Below are 11,788 nucleotides of genomic sequence, written 5' to 3' on the forward strand. Positions count from 1 at the left end.
TTTTTTTTTTTCTCATCTACCGAGGCCTTCGAGTTAGGAGACGGTAAAGTTACCGTGTTCCTAGGCGACATCCTTCGGATTCACTTTTCTTGCCCGAACCATACCCATTTGACTAAAGAATGGTAATTCGCCTCCTTGGCAGCTCAAGGTGCCTACAGCCCTGGTTCAAACTACTGAGTCCCGGACAAATCACCTACATAGCTCTGTGGCTATGGAACCTTCCCCGCAGTTTCTTCACCTATAGCAAGAGGCTTACTACCATAGCCCTGAGCATTTCCTCTCAAGCGACTGCTTGCTGAGGCGGCCGCCAGAGATTGCCATGAAAAGATTCCTCTTGGCACTATGGATGAGATAAGTACGTGGAATCGATTCGGATGATCGTCAGGCATGTGATCTCAATGTCAAAACAGGCTGATATGGCTATTTGGAACAGTACTTCCAAATGCAGGCACGGCTTCACCAGTCCCGAAATCCGGCGCAGGTTCGTGATTGGCTCGATACAGTCCGGTGAAATGGAGGGTAGTGTTTATTACGAAACACTGTTATGAAAGAGGGATCAGCTCAGCTTCAACCTTGTCACGAATCTGGAATCACTTTTTCATATCACATTTCGAGGAACTAACACATTAGTACAAAAGACACGGGGAGCTATTTGCCCGACTGGCACAGAAATCCGATGCTTTTATAGCAACGCAGCCTCTACTCCAGTAGAGCTCTCTCCCCTTGCCTCGCCGCTTTCTATCGGAGGGTTGCACTCTGTTACATGTGCAGGTACTGGGCGAAGAGGCTGGCCAGGCCCCAGGCGGAGATCCGTCCAATGCCACATGGCAAATCTGGGGCATGTCGATCTCCTCTAATGGCAGAGTATGCCTCCAAATCTCGTTGGATTTTTTTGTTGAAGCATCTGTTCACTGTCATCACCTCCCAAATAAGGACCGGGACTGTGAATCAACGTGCAGTTACCGCTTAGAGCTTCACAACACCCCATTGGTGGGTGACTGTCTTCTAGGGAGGTCACTTTTATGAATGCTATATATCTGCCACTGTTTACCACATCATGCCTACCCGCTAGATGCGTCATATAACTAAATTGCAGCTTCACCAGTTTGAAAGCCAAAATCCTACCCAAGGGAGTATTGTGCTTTACAATATCTTGACTTTCAGTCCCGAAGAGATGGTCTGTCATGGCTGGGGACACACATTGGTGGATAATCTGGACCTTAGTACCCACCAGTAGTCGTTTGTCCCCTTTATCTTCTCTTCTTGGGATGTAGATAGAAATCCGATTCATCTGGGACCACATGATCGAAAACTTGTCGGCTGTAGAGCTAGGTCCATGGCAGGTCTCAGTCTACTAACACTAGCTGCGGACCCTACTGATTAAAAGCCAAGCCTTCCCTGTATCATCCCACATGACCTCTAGAAACGTGCTATTCGAACCATCGTCAATCCCGACATGGTTCCGCTCCTCCTGGCAACTCTCTCGGCATCGCCATTCTCCGACTCCGGCTCCGGGTCCGGGTCCGGGTCGGCCCTCGTCTTAGCCCATGACGGACTAGCCATGAAACAGTTTCAGAATCAGTTTCAGAAGTGGGATGGGGATAGGGGACAGGGAGAATCGGTGAGAGGAGAAAGATTATGGTAGGTGATCTTACCTAGCCCAAAGTGTCTCATCACTCATGCATGAGCGGTGTAGTTGTAGAAGGACTGGGACCTTGAGGAGGATTAGGCTTTAGTCAAGGCTCAATATGCCTTCAGATATCCAACTCAGCCTGTAGATAAGATGTGTTTTGTTTTGTTTATTTATTAATAATACCAGATCTAGGTATGTAAGACTGAGGTCGAGCCCATCAAGTCTCACACTTGAGAATACAGTAAGTGGTGAATAAATCTTGTTAGCTGAGCTTATCAAGGCTGAGATCGGCTCACGTTGGGGAAACCCCGTTAAGCTTATTTTGGACACAATGGGTTAGGGGTATTTGTTAGTGGATGGGCCTGAAACAGTGCTGTGATTGGTGCGTCCCCTTGGGTTGATGTCAATTTGCGGGTCTCACATGCGCGCGGGACCTCTTGTTGACTTGGAACGCCGGAGATTACAGGCATGGTGAGGACCTCATTTCCATTGTTTCCTCAAATAAAAGTGCTCGGGGCCGACTTCTTTTTCTTCTTCTTTGACTTTGTGACGCCAAAGTTGGACCTTCCCGTGTTTTGTGCGACATCGGAACATTGGGAGGCAAGGGAGCGATAACCCGTTTCGACATTTTCCTCTTGCATCTTCCGATCTTCCTCCCTCCATTCCCCGGCCTCCCTCTTCGCGACCACCACGTGCGACCTCACCGTCTCGCGTTTTAGGTCACCACCTCTACTCTACCTCTCAGTTCGCCAGCTAGTACCAGGCATACAAACCATTCTTTCAATTCCAGACCAACAATAATCCAGCCATACCACCCAACCCCAAAATGGCGTCCACCGAGCCTCAGTCAACCTTGGATGCCGTCCCCGAACCGCAATCCACTGCTGCCCCGGCTCCCACCACCACCACACCCACCACACCCCTCCCAACCTCCATCGTCATTCTCGGCGGCAACCTCGCCGGCCTGGGCGTGCTACACAACCTCGCCCGACACACTATCCCCGCCCTCCAGCGCCTTCCGTCTCAGCCGCAATACAAAATCACCCTCATAACCCCCAACAACCACTTCTTCTTCAAGCCCGCCTCGCCTCGCGCGCTGATCCATCCTGACCTCTTGCCGGGAGGAGAGAAGCAGATCTTTAGGGACTTGTCCGACGCTGTGAAGCAATATGGCGAACTGGTAACCGTAGTGAAAGCCTACGCCACCGACGTGGACACGTCCAAGAAAGAGGTTACGATCAAGCACGTGCACACGAATTCACCATCCGACTCTGAAGGAACCTCCGCGGTCCGCTATGATGTTCTGGTCATCGCCACGGGAACCAAAGCGCGCTCGGCGCTGTGGACCATGCCCGGCCAGGGAACGGAGGGGTTGCACGCGGCGGAAGATGCGACCAAGCGCGAGTGGGAACGGTTCAGGACCAAGTTGAAGAACTTGCAGGCCGGCACGCATCCGCACCACTCCATCCTGATCGCAGGCGGCGGACCAGTGGGCGTAGAAACCACTGGAGAGATTGCCACTCTACTAAAAGCCATGGGAAAAACGGAGGGTGTCACCATCACCTTGCTTTCCGGCTCTGATCGCCTGCTCAATCGCAACTGCAACGAGAGCTTGGGCCGCAAAGCAGAAGCATACCTTAAGAAGAACTTTGGCTCCTTGGTGGAAGTGAAGCACGGCATCAAGGTTGTTTCTGTCTCCGACTCTGTTATTCCGGGAGAAGGAGGAGTGGAGCAACATGAGACCACGGTGGAACTCAGCGACGGCACCACCCGCACCGTAGGCTTGTACATCGACGCCACGGGCGGTTCAGGAAACGCCGACGGCTTCTTGCCCCTTACCTGGCTCGACGCTTCTTCGCGCGTCATCACCAAAGATGACTTCTTTCGCGTACGCGGCAGCGGCAGTTCGGAGGAAACCGATCATCAGGCAAACGGCATCTATGCCGTAGGCGACGTCGTCTCTGGAAGCGATAACACGCTCATCTCAACCAACTTTCAGGTCCCCGTCGTTTGCTCTAGCATTGGGGTTGACCTTGCTACCAAAATCCTCCATCCTGAAGGTGGTGAGAGTCAGTCTAGTGGTGTCAAGTTACCTGCCGCCCTCAAGCAAAAGACGTTCAAGAACAAGATGGCTGGAACGCTGTTGGTGCCCATTGGCCCCGGTGGAGGCGTCGGACAGATTCTAGGGTGGGGGGTGCCAAGCTTGATGGTGAAGACTGCAAAGGCCAAGAACTTCTTGGTTGATATGATTGAGCCGGCTGTTACAGGGAGTCAGTGGAAGTAGGGTTTTGAAATGTGGGGGTGATAGACGGGAGTAATGGGTGTTAGCGGGTAGATCGTCAAAGATGGATAATAGTTATTGTACAGAACAAGCAGAGGTAATGATGGAGAGTCGTTAAGAACGGGGTAATGGACAATGGGGTAATGGATTCGAAAAGTCAGGGTATGATGGACGACAAGAAGATAAATTCAGGTTACGACCAGAGGGCAGACAAGGCAAACACTGAACACAGCACGCGAGAAACACAGATACACCACACAGTGACTACGCTACCTGATCATACCTATACAAGCTAATACTACATTTTCGTTTTTCGTTCCTTGAAAAACATATGGACAGATCATTACCGGCCATCACCTGATAGGCAAGGTAGTTTCCCCTCGCGGATGTTTCCACGGTGAGTGAGTCGATGAGATTCCACGAACTGGCTTCCAGAACAAGACCACCAACAACAATACAAAAGCAACCCACGTACCGGGATATTGGGTTACTTTCTGCGGAGGCGGGTATTAGCCTGTATGTAGGTAATAAGTGGAATGCGTGTAAGTCGTTCGCTTGGTCTCTTATTTGTGTATCTAAGCGCACCACATCTCAGCATTGACCGTTGTTGAGAGTGGTCTACCATGGTATCATATTGTATGAAATCTGGATTACTACGATGAATTCTTTTTCTCACATGTCACCCATAAAACTATTGATGTGGACGTGGGTCGGAAACCCGCCAAGCAGGAACAAATGCCCGGAAACCAAGTACCAAATATTCGACGGGCCCGGTCCTAGACCTTTTACTTACGATTCTTGTTACATCATCTACCTGCCTTTCTGGACTTACTTAGTGTCACCGATCGTACGGGGAAGTACTTTGACCTGGCGATGTCAAGTTCAGGGTTTTGAAAATACAGAATAGTAGTCTGCCTTCCACTCGGGAACACGGCACCTCTACTCGGCAGGAAGTGCGAGGCAGAACGGCATGTTACCTACCCATCCTCGCTTCCAATACCCTCGATATTGATATTGCGGCTAAACACTGAATGGCAGTCAGTGACTTCATGGCTATGGTAGTATTACCACAGAAATAGCAGCATGGTATACTTACTTCCAGTCATCGCTCACCCGTGGTGATGATGGCCTACCTTGTGTTCTGTCCCTAAAAGTCTCTGTCCGACAAGATATCATCGATATAAAGAACATATGGACATCCCTTCCAACACACAGGACTCCAGTCCTTAATCCCACTCGTTGCATATGCATAGTCCCTCTTCGCCATTCATATAACCTCCATTAAACCTTGTTGACCATCACGACTGATATTCTCATATTCCCGTCTGTCCAACCACTGCACCTTGGAGGGCATCGTAACCCGCACGAGCAACTGCTAAACACCAACAAAGCCAAACCAAACCACCACAACACTACCATTGATCAGTCAAAACAAACGCCCCCCCAAAAAAATGAAACTTGCCATCACAGTCACACTTCTCCCTCTCGCCCTCCTCATGACTGGCACCCTCGCCCAAGTCTGCGAATGGTACCTCAACCCCGACGATTGCATCTGCATGCTCTCCACCGACGGATCTCTTTTACGCAGTCAGACTGCCTTTTGCTGCAAGAAATTGGGGTACAAGACGATGAATAGCGTATGTTTGTTTGTTTCCTTTCCTATCTTCCCCCTCCCCTACATACCTACCGTCCCAGTTCCCCAATTCATGATCCCCATCTCAAGTCCTTAACATAGAAGGATATCTTGAACACTTGGACATGGGGAATGAATGAATACCGTCTGACCAGAGGACAGATCTGTGGCGTCGACCGCAAAAACAGACAGTTGTTCAAGGATTGTTGCAAGGGGTTGAACCAGGAGAGTGTGATTGGGCATTGTCGCTAGCTGTTTTTTTTTTTTTTTTTTTTTTTTTTTTTTTTTGCTTGATATGACCTGCACATAGGTACATCTGGAAAAGATTGGGAGGGCATGAGGGACTATGAGCTTTTCGAAAAGGAAAGAAAAGGAAAGGAAAGGAAACTGAAGGAAAGCGAATTGAAATGACCTAATCGAAAGGGACTGAAGTGAACTGAACTGAACTGAACCGGACTGGACCGAGCTGAACTGGATCGGACCGGACGGGACCGGACGGGACGGGACTGAACTCAACTTGGACGGAACTGGGTTGAATATTAAAGTTGGGAGTAAGCGAGAAGATAGGTATGCGCAAATTTCTTTGAACAGTCCATTCAGCGTGTGAAATGGAAGTTGGACTGTTAGGAGAAGAACCGCGGGATCCAATGGACACAGCGAGCGAGCGAGCGACGCAGCGGAACAACTCAGCTGTACCTACCTCTACCTAGGTAGGTACCTCACGTTGGGACTTGCGTGTGAGTGATGATAGTAAGCGCCAGTCAGGCAAAAATGCCCTGGAAATGTGTGAATCAATTGAACTTTCAAGTACAAGTGCTTTCCTCCGGGAGAAGAGAACATGGGCAGCTCCAGAGCAAGTTATGGGGAAGCCGCACTCTTAGGTACTTAGATACCAGAACTCTCATCTCGTGGCCTACCTTCCTTCCTTGCGAGTCCTTCCTTCCTTGCGAGTCCTTCCTTCCAGAGTGTCAGGACGCCAGGTACCTACCGACCAGACATTCCCTCTGTGCTTGGCTTCTTTTTGTAGAGGTATGTGGGTGTGACGACTACCTACCTCTACCATATGGGCGGTGTGAAGAAAATGAGCGTTAAGTGAACTCAAAAGTGAACATTTGGCGGCACTCAGATTCTGTTCCTGACGGGTAATTAGGGAATACTTTACCATTTAACATGTATCTGAACAAATTATCATTATGATCCGTCCATACCACGGCCGTCCAATGAGCCTGACTAGTAGGTACCTAACCTGCTCTTCAAACAAGTCTGGAGAGGTCAATAGACAACCAACGTGCGCTCTGCAATATCAATCCATGTTCATCCTCACAGGTTTCTTTCACCATCTGGAGCCGGAAACTCCCGATCAATAACTTGCTGTCCACTCGACCTGGCTGTAAACTGGGAAAAACAAGTGGCCACCAAAACTCCATAGCTAATGCTAAAGTGACATTTTCCCACCCATATATAACACATATGATGATAACATGCTTTCCTTCCGTCTCGACCTCTGCCTCTAGATATTCATGCTTCCGCAGAGTTCCCAAAAAGTCTAAGGCTGCCCAGGCCATACGTCTGGTCAACCCTGTTCACAATAATCTCCTTTGCGTCCTTGAAATTGAACTGCACCACGGCTCAAAAGCGGCGGCCAGGTGATATTCCTGCCTGACAGTGAAAGAAATGAACCGCCATTGTGTGAGCAACAAAGGGGAGCTCACTCCAACCTTCTCTGCGATAGGGCAACATTTGCTGCGTACATGGGTGCGGTAGCGTCGAGGAACATAAAATGAGTACAAAATGGCACAGTTTAGGCGCACATCTTGGCCATGATCCTGATGTTGTTCAGGAACCCTTCCACCAAATCAAAGTACTGGTTGGGCTGACCCTCTCTTGCCCTACGGCCTTGGTCTAGGACTGCCTTGGGGTCGAGTTCGATCTCCAGTTCGTGCTTCTTTTCGTCTCGGCCCTATGGTTGCTCGGTTAGTCTCACACTCAAAACAAAGACGGTAGATCGACTCACGTTAACATTCTCCACCACCTGCGTCAAATCAAACTGATAGCTACAATGGCCATAGCTCAGTCGATTCTTACGGCGGTCCGGAGACTGTCCCTTGTTGGCACTGGTCGCATACGCCTCTAGCTCCTCAAGAGGGCCCTCCCAGGGCATTTCGAGGTTGATGCTGATGCGGCAATCCAGCCGGTGTTCCGGGAAGTGGATGCTTAGGTCTTTTAGACGGGCCTTGACAATCTTGGCAATCTGCTCCCTGCTGCCGTCCTTGTTCTCTTTGTAGGAAACGCGGACCTTGGCGTCACGCCCTTTGGATGCGAGAAGATTGGCGACGGTGACGGGGAGGTGCTTATCACGAATCTGAGGAGGTATCGCGTAAAACCGGTCGATCTCGTACTTGTGTTCATACGATATGGGAACTCGAGGACGCTCACGGCCAATGTTGGACTTGGGGTTCTTGGAGACGACAACCTGGTGGTTGAGGAACTCGTTATAGGATCGGTGTTGTGCCTGAACAAAGAAGGTATTGGTTAGTTAGAGTATCAGTGGAGAAGGAAGGGACATGGCTTACCTCGGTCATGATGCTCCGGAAAGGATAGACATAATCGTCTTCTTTGAGTATCGCAGGGGACAGCACTCCAAGGTCGATCCTTTGGTTGGTATTACGGTCGATCAATTCTCCAAATTTGGCCTCGATCTCGAACTGGATGCCTCGGCTTTGGATCTCGCCCATATTTTCGTTCAATACGATATAGTGAAAGAAAAAGTCGGCCATGACCTTGGCCATGGTGTCCTGGGGTACGTCACCCGTGAGAGTGGGCTCCCATGGGCCAAGAGGGCCCCACTTAGCCTGGGCTTCGGGAGGAGGACCCTGTGTGCCCGGGGTCGCGGATCGTTCGTTGTGTCGAATCTCGTGCGCGCGGGGAGTGGGTTCATGTGCTCGAGGCACGGGTCGCTTTTCTTCGGGCGAGGCATGACGGCTATGGCCATTAATTTGTACGGGGCCTTGGCCTGGAGCGTGGACGGGCTTGTAGAGGACAAAGTTGGGCTCCTTCAGTGTGGTGCCGCGGGTGGCCTGCTGTGCCCAGGGAGGCGGGCCATCGTATGCTCGCCTCTTGACTGATTTGTTGGGAGTGTGGCTCGGACGGGCCCTGTTGTCGAATGGTGGGGGACGAACGTCTCGCCTCTCGAGTTCGTCTGGCCTCAATTCTCGGTCGTCGAGTTTTCTCTTGACGGCGGCGGCGGCATTGTGGCCAAGGTCACCGTCGCGAACCTCGTCCCTGTATCGTGCCATTGGAGTGGCGGCGGTATGATTGTTGAGGCGGGGAGGTTCCGACTCGGGAATCGAGACGACCGAGGTAGCCGTGGCAGGACGACCTGCACTGCTTGGCAGACTTGGGACCCGGGTTTTGGGACTGATGCTGATGCTTCTTTCGCGTATTACTTCTCGTTCACGTTCGCGGGCGTCGTAAATGCTTTGTGCGCTGGGTTGTCTGGGCAGAGACTGCGGCGGCGGTGGTGGAGGTGGTGGAGGTGGTGGTGGCGGTTGTGGAGGGGCAGGGTGGTGAGAATGGGGAGAGGAAATTTGTTGGTGGTGGTGGTGGTGGTGGTGCTGCTGCTGTTGAGTAGAGGACCGGGGAGAGTTGAGGTTGAGGTGATGATGCGTTGTCGCAGAGGAGGAACCTGAAGGAGGCAGTCGTTGTTGCCGGTAAGGGCTTGGCGGCTGGCTGTGGTAGTGGTTGAAGTTTTGGGCCTGGGCCTGGGCCTGGGCCTGGCTAACAGTTGCCTGGGGCGGTAGTGGACGTGCCGTTCCAATTGTTGTTCCAGGGCCCGTGGAAGCTGTTAGCGGCCCTGGACCACCACCTGGACCCGCAACTGGAGTCCCTGGTTGGGATGACTGCCGCTGCTGGGGATCCACGAGGAATTGGCCACCCTGAGGTCCTCCTCCTGTCTGCGGCCCCGTTACAGGACTTGCCCGACCAAATGGAGCTCCATACACTTGGGGGTGCGAATGCGAATGCGAATGTCCTGGCGGGCCCTGCGAGTGCGCCGACGTTGGTGTTGGCGTCGATGACGAATGCGTCGAGTGCGATCGCTGGAAATGCGGGTTGTGTGCTGTGCTAATCGGGGGTGTTTGGGGCACTCTAACTGGCGGGCCCTGCAAATAAGGGGCACGTCCAGCGCCTCCTGGTCCTGGTCCTGGTCCTGGTCCTGGTGGTGGAGGTGGTGGTGGTGGTTGTTGTTGTGGGCCTGCGACACCCACGGAGCCGCCCGGTGTTGGAGGATAGCCTTCCCTGGAGGGGTATGCGGCTCCTGTACTGCTGGGAGGATATTGATTATAGGGTCGTTGCACAGGGCTGGTGGGCGTGTGCTGCGCCGACGGAGGAAAGGGATAACCGCCGCTCTGAGCGCTAATCGACGAAGTGGGCGTGTGACGGTACGGCGAAGGGCCGGGTCCGGATGCAAGGCTGGGCGAGCGGGGATCGTGGGCCGAGACTTGCTGTAGCGGAGGCGGCGGCGGAGGTCGGTTCGCGTAGGGGTTCGGGCCGGGGACAGGGGGTCCGGAAAACGGAGAAGTAGACGCGAACGCGCCCGGGGGCATGCGCTGGGTTCCGTAGCTTGGGTCTTGCGATATGTGGCGAACGGGCGAGGGCCGTGTCTGGTGGTTGTAGTCTATATACGACTGCTGGTGCTGTTGTGGGTGTGGTGGTGCCTGACCGGGTGTAGTGGGCAGCTGGGGATATGCGGGGTGGTGTTGCTGTTGCTGTTGTTGTTGTTGCTGCTGCTGCTGCTGAAGATGATACGACTGTTGTCGCTGGAGCAGTAGTTGAGGATGTTGGGGAGGAGGAGGAGGATGTTGGGAGTACTGCGGGTGTGGTGGCTGCTGCTGCTGCTGCTGCTGGTGCGGCGGTGGTCGGTCAGGCGTTGACACGGCGGCGCGAGGAGCGACAGGGCCGCTGCTGCTGTCGTTGAGGACGTTTCTCAAGTCCATGTTGGCGATTATTAGTCGTAGTTACTATTACTGTGATTCCGTCCCTGATCGGTTTCTTGTTTGGCCGGCGCTGCGCTTTCTTTCTCACACGTTGCTTCGGCTGTTGAATCTTTGTCTCTACCGCGGACCATGGACAAAGGCTCAGGATTAGGTAGCTATGTTGGCTGAGTGTCTATGTCTCGCAATGTGTCCTTTGTGTGAATCGCGGCGACTTGGGACGGATGGGGAAGCGGCAGCGGCAGTGTCGCGCATGGGGCTGGAATTGCGATCGGTGCGCTCGATTGAAGAAGGACGTGGTCATGGATTGGTGTCGCGATTGGGATACATCATATCGTCATGGCGCAGTACTCGAATGTCGTCGGGCAGACTTGGAGGGGACAACTGATTGCAGACAGGCTGGGAATTGGGGTTCGATGGGTTGTCTGTCTGGATGGGTCGCAACAAGGAGAGACAGTAAGGTAGTGACTGCGTGTCTGGGGATGCGAATGGTGGACCGTCGCCGGCACAAGGAACTTGGGTGTCGTGGGAATTTGGACAAGGAATCGATTTCGCAGTACTGTATGAAGAGAGTTCCTTCTTTGTCGAATAATTCCAAGGCGCAGTCTGGAGAAATATGATGGTCGCGGGAGCTGATGCTGGTGTTGTCGGAGCTGAGTGACAGAGACGAGATATTGAGTGTATTGTCGAATAAACAACAAGGTAGCTACAGTATAGCTCCCTATCCCATGTCGCGAATGTGTGGGGATGCTGAATATTATGATAGGTAACTCTCGACTGGTGGTGAGAAATGACGAGAGGGCAGACGGCCGTTCACGGGCAACTGAAGCTTATGACCGTGCAGTGTTGCACCAGGAGAAGGAAAAAAAAGGACAAAAAGGAAGGGGAAAAAAAATAGAGGCTAGAGTATCATCATGACATTGTCCCGCGCAACAAACGCTAGTACCATGTCAGGATATAAGTAGTGTAGTGTAGAGGTAGTGTAGCACTGATTTCGTTGCTATCTCTATGTCACACAGAAAAGGTGGAAAAGTGTTAGTGGAGGCTATATATCCACTCCTGTCGTGTTGGTTCAAGACCATCAGGTTGAAATTGATATGGATCACAAAGGGAGAAAGAGCACAGAAAAGACTTGGCTGTCCATGATGATGCCCGAAAACAGGTTGAAGCCAGGGTGAGTAGTCCAGGAACAGGCAGAGATATTCAGACTTGTTCCACTGGCACATGTTCAAGTAGTGTAGAATATGTAT

At 52.1% G+C, this 11,788-nt stretch overlaps 6 protein-coding genes across 6 annotated transcripts; 4 read left to right on the forward strand and 2 right to left on the reverse strand.

The window, feature by feature from the left end:
* Positions 1 to 1,188: 1,188 nt before the first annotated feature.
* Positions 1,189 to 1,708, reverse strand: NEUTE1DRAFT_117632 (uncharacterized protein; the record flags this gene model as incomplete). The annotated part of the gene is made up of 2 exons (XM_009854590.1): positions 1,189 to 1,555; positions 1,656 to 1,708. The coding sequence occupies 2 exons, from the start codon at positions 1,679 to 1,681 to the stop codon at positions 1,420 to 1,422; spliced, it is 162 nt and encodes a 53-aa protein (XP_009852892.1).
* Positions 1,709 to 2,459: 751 nt separating this feature from the next.
* On the forward strand, positions 2,460 to 3,922 carry NEUTE1DRAFT_130919 (uncharacterized protein; the record flags this gene model as incomplete). The annotated part of the gene is made up of 1 exon (XM_009854591.1): positions 2,460 to 3,922. One exon carries the CDS (start codon positions 2,460 to 2,462, stop codon positions 3,915 to 3,917), a length of 1,458 nt encoding a protein of 485 aa, XP_009852893.1.
* Positions 3,923 to 3,991: 69 nt separating this feature from the next.
* NEUTE1DRAFT_117633 (uncharacterized protein) lies at positions 3,992 to 4,249 on the forward strand (the record flags this gene model as incomplete). The annotated part of the gene is made up of 1 exon (XM_009854592.1): positions 3,992 to 4,249. One exon carries the CDS (start codon positions 4,043 to 4,045, stop codon positions 4,208 to 4,210), a length of 168 nt encoding a protein of 55 aa, XP_009852894.1.
* A 1,161-nt stretch (positions 4,250 to 5,410) lies between these two features.
* On the forward strand, positions 5,411 to 5,799 carry NEUTE1DRAFT_48141 (uncharacterized protein; the record flags this gene model as incomplete). The annotated part of the gene is made up of 2 exons (XM_009854531.1): positions 5,411 to 5,551; positions 5,710 to 5,799. The coding sequence occupies 2 exons, from the start codon at positions 5,411 to 5,413 to the stop codon at positions 5,797 to 5,799; spliced, it is 231 nt and encodes a 76-aa protein (XP_009852833.1).
* Positions 5,800 to 6,695: 896 nt separating this feature from the next.
* NEUTE1DRAFT_117634 (uncharacterized protein) lies at positions 6,696 to 6,926 on the forward strand (the record flags this gene model as incomplete). The annotated part of the gene is made up of 1 exon (XM_009854593.1): positions 6,696 to 6,926. The coding sequence occupies one exon, from the start codon at positions 6,741 to 6,743 to the stop codon at positions 6,912 to 6,914; it is 174 nt and encodes a 57-aa protein (XP_009852895.1).
* Positions 6,927 to 7,348: 422 nt separating this feature from the next.
* On the reverse strand, positions 7,349 to 10,541 carry NEUTE1DRAFT_123564 (uncharacterized protein; the record flags this gene model as incomplete). Its single annotated transcript, XM_009854594.1, has 3 exons — positions 7,349 to 7,507; positions 7,562 to 8,059; positions 8,121 to 10,541. 3 exons carry the CDS (start codon positions 10,539 to 10,541, stop codon positions 7,349 to 7,351), a joined length of 3,078 nt encoding a protein of 1,025 aa, XP_009852896.1.
* Positions 10,542 to 11,788: the final 1,247 nt, after the last annotated feature.

Source organism: Neurospora tetrasperma (genome assembly GCF_000213175.1).
Source record: "Neurospora tetrasperma FGSC 2508 unplaced genomic scaffold NEUTE1scaffold_5, whole genome shotgun sequence".
NCBI lineage: Eukaryota > Fungi > Ascomycota > Sordariomycetes > Sordariales > Sordariaceae > Neurospora > Neurospora tetrasperma.